Source organism: Cavia porcellus, unplaced genomic scaffold (genome assembly GCF_034190915.1).
Source record: "Cavia porcellus strain 051 isolate PalLab524CR breed Dunkin Hartley unplaced genomic scaffold, mCavPor4.1 scaffold_8, whole genome shotgun sequence".
Lineage (NCBI taxonomy): Eukaryota > Metazoa > Chordata > Mammalia > Rodentia > Caviidae > Cavia > Cavia porcellus.
The window spans coordinates 41,415,920-41,423,168 of NW_026947491.1; the positions used below are offsets into that span (position 1 = coordinate 41,415,920).

The following is a 7,249-nucleotide window of genomic DNA, read 5'->3' on the forward strand; positions in this document are numbered from 1 at the left end:
GGATCTGTCAGCAGGGCAGAGATTCCCTCTGCCTGTCACTGGCCTTCCTCTCGGAAAGATGTAAGGCTGGGGTATACTCACTAGGATGCCCAGTACCAGGCTGGGTTGGCTTGGACATAGTTCTTCACAGGGTCACTGCAGAGAAGGGAGAGACAGATATCAGAATTTACTCAAGGTCTCTATTTCTGGTTCAACATCCCTGCCCATAGGACTTGTGAGGCAGGAAGGTTACAGCCCTGGAGGCTCTGGGAGGTCCAGCTCCAGTCCCTGCCTGAGACCTGGGGTTGCCTGAAGTGGAAGTGGGGATGTGGCTGGTAGATTGGAAAAAAAAAGCAGGACCGAGCATGCCAAGTCCGTGCTACCCTGGATGGGGACTTGAATGCTCAGCTGTTCAGAATGCAAGGATTACAGGCATGCACCACTATGCCCAGCATTATTCCTGGGCTACATTATATACTCTTAAGGTTCTTCCCCAGCACAAAGAGAAGTGCTCCCCACCTGTCTTTCCAGGGGACCTGGCCATGGCTACCCCTGAAAGGTACCAGTCTGTATCACCAACTCACCAGAAGGTAAAGAGAGCCACGATACCCAAGGTCACCAGCAGCTGGATAAGCAGGATAGTGTAGACCTGGCAAGAGAGGCCAGGTAGGCTCAGTCTCAGCAAGGCTCAGGGAGACCCCAGATCCCAGGAACCCATTCAACTCTCCAGACCTACTTCTTGGATGCTCCACCCTCCTTAGGGGACATTGGAACTAACCCAGGACAAGTATAAAGGAAAGCAAGGGGGCCCCAGAGCTAAGGGAGGAACAGCCACATGGTACCCAGAGGAGAGTGCAATGGGACCTAGTGAAATCTATGCAACACTTCCCCATAGGAGCTATCATTAGGGTCACTAGAGAAGGAGACAATGGCGTCTGCTGGCGTCTAAGACACAAGGCAGGATGAGGGGCTTTTTGAAGGGCTTCTCCACTGAGCTCTCACTACTGGAGAATCAGGGAGAGGCAATTACCTTTCTGATGAAAACCCGGCGAACTTTCTGGTCATCCCAACTGTAGGTGGTGAAAAGTTCATGGTGTCCAGTGGGGAAACGGTTGTCATAGGAGGAGCTGCCGCCTGGGTGGACATAGGTGGGTGGTGTGAGGGCTCCTCGTGCCTAGAAATAAGCCTCACAGCTACCTGCTCACAGCTGCCTTCTTGTCAAGCTGGATCCACTGAAATGTTTCTTTCCAGTCTCTTTGTAAAATACCCCAGACCACCCCTAGGTCTCTCTCCCTGGTCACATCTTGCTTTTCTTGCTCTGGGTCCTGGAGATGAGCTGTCATTTCTCTTCCATTTCTTGCTACCCTGGCAGGAGCTTTGGAAGTCAAATGTGGCTTTCTATCTTGTGTCCCCCTTCCTCTCCCTGAACATTCAGCTCCCTTGTGGCTGATGATCAGGAAAGTAAACCATTCCCAATTAGCAACAATCACACCTTAGGTAAACTTCACTGGCCATGATACTGCCACTGCACTGGGGACAGTCACTCTCTAGGCCACTTAGGACACGTAGGGTCAAGGGTCCTGACCCTGGCTTGCTCGGAGGGCCTTGGTGTGGGAGTTAGAGACTGGGTGCATGTGCCAGACCGCAGGCTAGAGCTGGAAACCAGGGCCAGGCAGGGCCTGGGAGGGAAAATAAAGCCAGACCAGGATGAGAATTAGGGGTGGGGACAAAGATCCAGAGACTCATCCCAGAACTCAGGCTTTTGGAAGATCACGGATGAATAGATCCTACAAACAGAGGATCCATCTTCCAAGAGTGGTGTGACTTTGAGTAAGACCCCAGGCTTCTCTGCGTCCCTTCTGATGAGTCTGGATTCCCATAAGCTCCCATGGGAGCTTATGTGCTCTGTTCCTGGTGGGGACTATACTCCCATCCCTCGTGTCCTTTTCAGGCCACTTCCAAGTCTTCAAACGTGTGCACTCTGTTCAACTCCACTCTCCCCACCAGCCTCCACACCCCACCACACTCCTCCACAGCTTGTTTTGGTCTTCACAGGTGACCACCCTGCCATGCTTTGAGCTCCAGGTTCCTGAAAGCTTCAAGTTCCTGAAAGCCCCCGCAACCTCTGTGAGCAGAGCACTTCAGTCGCCCTGCACATTCCTCCCTCCCACTGTCCTCGGGCTGGGTGCATTTTTTCGAGCCATGTGCTCTCTTGTCTCAGGACCCCTGGGCAGCCTATTCTTTTGGTCTTGAACACTCTTTTCTCTGCCTTTTCACCAGGCTCACTCATGGCATCCTTCAGGACTCAGTGTGGGCGACTCTCCCCCCAGGAAGCCTTCCCTGCCTGGCTGGTGATAGGCGAGCTGCCCAGGCCTTCAACACCGAGCCTGTGGTATCACTGTGGTAGACATCTGCTCACTGTCCACGGTCAGCCCTGGGAGGGCAGAGATCCGGGCAGCTCTCTGAGGCCGGTGAAGTGAACTTGGAGCCAGACACGGCCTGGCATGCACTTATTTTATTTTATTCTATTTTTTCTTTTTATCGGTACCGGGGATCGAACTCACGACAGCCTGCTTGCAAGGCAGGTGCTTATGCCGCAGAGCTAAATCCCCAGCCCCATGCACTTATTTTAAAGTGTGTCACATGCTGACTAAAAGAAGCAGTCTTCCTGCCTCAATGACCCCTTGGAAAATATTCCTTAAAGGAAATCAGCCCATTCCTGCAATGGATAGGTGAGAAATGAGGAGGGTCCTGGGGCCCCAAGGATGCTTGCCTTTCCTTCACATCTCCCTCAACTGCTGCCTACTTCCCCATGAACCCCACTGTTCACACCACACTGAGGGAGAAAGGCTCTGAAAATACCAGACCTGTAGGAACATTCCAGTAGGTTACACCGGATTTAGGCTGAGGCCGAGGGGGTTTGTGGTGGGAGGCACGGACCATCGTGACCACTCTCTGTGAACAGGGGCTATGTCTGGGCTATTGTCCTTGGATTCCATTCTAGAATTCTGTAGGCAGGGCAAAGTTGGGGAAGGGAGAGCTGCTGAGGGACACTAAAAGGGGCTGAGCAGAATTTAAGAGGGGACTGTTTTGTTTTGTTTTTTGAGACAAGGTCTCTCTCTGTCCTTAAGGCTGGCCTTGAACTCCTAGTGCTCCTCCTGACTTGGCCTCCTGAGTTCTGGGATTACAGTTATGCACTACCACACCCAGCTAAGAGGGGCCCTTCTCACAGCCTTGGGGAAGCTTTGGTTCCCAGTCCTGAGGCAAAGCTGCCACGGGCTGGTCAGCCGAGGAGTGGATCTCCCGCTGGCTGGATCCTCAAAGGCAGGAGCTGGCATCTACCCATGAGCTCCCTGTCTGAAGCTCTCCCTGGCTGCCAGAGACAGACGCTGAGGGTGGTCCCCACACACCTCTCCACATCATGCCCTCCTCCCCACTGTGAAGGTGGGGGAAAGGGCAGGGGACAAGAAGAATGAGTGGTAAGGTGAAGCCTCATATCCCTGGCCTCCAACAGCTCTGGGGCCTCCACCAGGCTGCCTCGCTGCGTTGGCTTCAGAGTAGTGCAGTGTGCAAAAGCTGCACCCACATCACAGGGCATGTGGCCCAGGTCACGGCCAGCTGCAGCCTCACCTTGCCCTTTTCTGACCACTCTGATCTCTTCTGAGCCTCTGCATCTCTCTCTTCCAAGAGGGCCTTTCTAGACTGGATCTTAGTTTTTGTTGCTCAACTGTCGCCTTTACTTATTCAACCTGTGACTTGAAAAACAAATTTCCTTCTTCCCTATCTGAAAGTACCTTGACTACAGTAAACTTAGAACTGTTCTCCAAATCCTAAGCTTTCAGTCACACAGCTTCACACAGCAACCAGGGCTTGCACCGGGCAGCTTCCTCCTACTGAGGTTTTTCATCTGAGCCACTGCTTTCCCTGACGCCCCAGCCTCCAGGAGCTGAGAAACTTACTAGGGTCCACATAGGCCCAGCTCGGGTGGAGAGGCACAGCTGTGGGGACCGGAGGGAAGGCTCCTGCCTTTAACCCCTCTCCCGAGGTGGCTTCCTCATAAGAGGGTGGGGCCGAGGGCACTGCCACAGTCTCCTTCTTCTCAGCATTCGCCTGCTGCTGCCCCTCGGTCCCAGGAGCCTTGTTAGCCACGGAGAGCTGCAGAACAAAGGCAGAGAGAGAGATGATCACCAGGGAAAGAGAGCCTTCCAACCTCTCCTGGTCAGCCCCTCAATTCCTGGAACCTTCCTGGGTACGTTTTTACATAGGAAGAGCAGGAATCCCTACAAGAATGCTCCTATTTCAAATTGGGTGTGACCGTGGATGTTTAAAAGCCAAGCACTCAGGACGCTGAGGCAGGAGGACTGCAAGTTTGAGGGCAGCCTGGGTTAGTTACAAAGTGAGAAGTGTCTCAAAAAACAAAACAAAGGCTGGGCAGCCTGAGGCATACTTGTAATTCCAGCACTCAGCAGAGGCTGAGGTAGGAAGATTGGAAGTTCAAGCCCAACCTGGGGAATCAGTGCCTTTTAGAGACCCTGGTTAAAAAAAAGAAAAGAAAAAAAAGCTGGAGATGTAGCTTGGGGCAAAGGCTCGAGGTTCAAACCCCAGCATGCAAAACAAAAAACAAAACAAACAAAAGTTCCTATTTTATTGAGACCAGAACTGAGTTCCAGGAAGGTCAGGCTGGCAGGGCCACACGCTGGAGCTGGGATACGAAATGAGGAAGGAGAAGATTTTTAGCAGTGCCCGCCACTGGTGACTACTGACCACATGGCAGGGTATGGATCACTGTGGTTCCATTATTTCCCTGGCATTCAAAGAAAGGCCTGGCTAGTAGACTTCTTTGATTCTTATTTTAAAGTGGAGGAACTGCTCAGATGGTGGGGCATACCTGTAATCCCAGCATTCAGGAGGCTGAGGCAGGGGAATCACCATGAGTTCAAGGCCAGCCCAGGCTATATAGTGAATTCAAGATCAGCCTGAGCTACACAGTGAAACCCTGCCTCAAAAAATAAATTTAATTAATTAATCAGTCGAGGGAACTAAAGACTCATCTGAAGTCACAGGGTCCTGAGGGGCTAGGAAGGAGAAAGATGGGTAACAGAAAAGGAGGAGGAGGACAAAAAGGGGAAAGAGGAAAGGGACTGCAGGGGAAAGATAGGCAGAAGGTCTCCCTCTAAGATTCCATTCTGACCTTCAGCCTCTCCCCCAAACTGAGACAGCACCACCAGATGCCACTGCTGGAAGGGACCTCCGGAAGCAACAGTGTGGCCCCTTTCCATGTTAAACAGATGAGGGAACTGCAGCCAGAGGGCAATGTAGGTTGAGAAGTCTGTTTACACTCAAGAAGTTCTACCCTGCCATGCACACAGTATACCTTTGGCAGGGGAATGTGTGAGTTGTAGGTCTAACGATGAAGCCAGAGAAGGAGAGTGTGGCATGGAGGGGGTTGTGAAAACAGAGACAGCAGCAAAAGAACAGGGCTCAGAAAGTGGCATTTAGGTCTGACTCCAAAATGCTCCCATCAAAGCTGCTGCTGAGGGAGGCTGCAGGACTCCTGCTCAGAGTCTCCAGAGAGGGTGAGCATCAAAGACCTCCGGTTCCTACCAGGCTCATGGACCACTGGACCGGAGTCTTACACTACCCTCCAGAAAGCCTGGGGTGAGCTGGAGAGGAGGGGCCACAAGGCAGGGGAGCATGTTCACCCCATGGCAGTAGCAGAGGCCAGGGCACTTCCTGGCGGGGTGTGGGTGAAATGAGAAAGGGAGGCTCACGGGATGGTGATGTGGTGGAGTGGCCCTTCCTTTACACTGCACTCAACACCCCCAGCCCTCTCAGGGGAGGGACAGGGAGCCGCGCCTGTGGAAACGGGTCTCTTCCATTTCTCTTCTTCAACACAGACTGGAGGAAAACTCACCTCAACCCCTCCTCCTCCTCACCCTCCCATGAAGCCTCCAGAACTTTCTGGGGCCTATCTGGCCCCCAAACACATCTGATATTCCCAAGTGATTTTTGACCAAAGGCAGGAAGTGATAGTACCTGATGATGTCATTTTGAGGGCCAAAGAGCTTAAAAACAGGGAGAAGACAGTCTGAAGGCCCAGCAGGGATGTCACAGGCTTTGAGACCCATTTCAGAGGAAAGAAGGGGTGTGTGGGGAGGGCCTTTCCTGTTTCTCTGCCCAATCCTTAACACTGTCAAAAGAGGGCCAGAAGACCCTCCTTCTTTGCCCTGGGCCCTAGCAGTTGTGTAATTCCACAGGCTGTTGATGTTACATAACTTGCCCAGCCCCCCTCACTTGAATTTAGGCCTAAAACTGGAAAAATAGCAAATATGTTTTCATATAGTTCCATGCCTGCTCAAATTAAAAAACAAAAAAATCTGAGCATCCTGAAACAGGGTTGCCATAGTAACCCGTAAACCATAGGGGATGCATCAACATCCAGATGTGGAATAATGACAGGGAGCTGGGGTGGGGTGGTACTCTGTGGAGGGTGTGAAGGATGCCATAAAGCAGATGGTCTGGCACTGGAGGGATGCCCATAGGTATCAAGGCTCACCCTGACATGCACATAAGCACACACGTACAGTCACACAGCACAACCAGACTAGCTCCTTTTGAGGGTTTGGGCACCTGGGAAGAGTCTTGTGATGCCAAAGCACGGGTGGAAGGCAGATGGGAGAGGAGGAGAACCTGGGGTTGGGAGAGGTTCTGATCCTATGACTTCAGCAAGAACCACAGAGGACCTTTGCATTAGAGCCAGGGGGGATGCTTAGAGAGGTCCAGGTAGAGAGGGAGCCCAGAGGATGCAGGATGGTGCAGGCGGGGGAGATGCTGGTACCTTTCCTTGGGTCATGATGCCGGTCTCCCGGAGAAGGGGTCCCTGTGGCAGGGGCGGCTGCTTGGGTCACCGCAGCCTGCCTGCGTCTCTTCCTTCCTCCGCGTGGGCTCTAGCAACATCCACTGCAGCCGGGCCGTGCGGACCGGAGCGTACCATTCACGCGCGGGGGAGGGGGGCGCGAGTTGGGGACCCGGAGGCGCAGCCCCAGGCTGAGGATTCGCAAGACCAAGGAGGACGTCCTACCGCTTCCCCTCCACTCCCCCTTCCCAGTACCTTCCACCCTCCCCAAGGATAGGGCACCGAGGTGCTGCGGTGCAGCTCAAGTGGACCGGTCCGCGGGGGAGGGAGGAGGCACGGGGACTCCGTGACACTCGACCAGCTGATGCTGCCGCCAGCGGTAACCAGAGCTGGGTGTCAGGGCCTGTCTCACCA

General features: G+C 53.3%; 1 protein-coding gene across 1 annotated transcript in view; it reads right to left on the minus strand.

The window, feature by feature from the left end:
- The window catches only part of Faim2 (Fas apoptotic inhibitory molecule 2), a 33,202-nt gene extending 26,182 nt beyond the window's left edge, over nucleotides 1-7,020 (minus strand). Inside the window, exons 1-5 of the mRNA XM_003475793.5 lie at nucleotides 6,818-7,020; nucleotides 3,939-4,134; nucleotides 1,010-1,113; nucleotides 564-628; nucleotides 82-135 (exon numbers count right to left, since the gene is read on the minus strand). Coding sequence (XP_003475841.1) covers nucleotides 82-135; nucleotides 564-628; nucleotides 1,010-1,113; nucleotides 3,939-4,134; nucleotides 6,818-6,832 — 434 coding nt within the window. The 5' untranslated portion in view covers nucleotides 6,833-7,020. The remainder of the gene's footprint in view (nucleotides 1-81; nucleotides 136-563; nucleotides 629-1,009; nucleotides 1,114-3,938; nucleotides 4,135-6,817) is intronic.
- Between the last annotated feature and the right edge of the window lie 229 nt (nucleotides 7,021-7,249).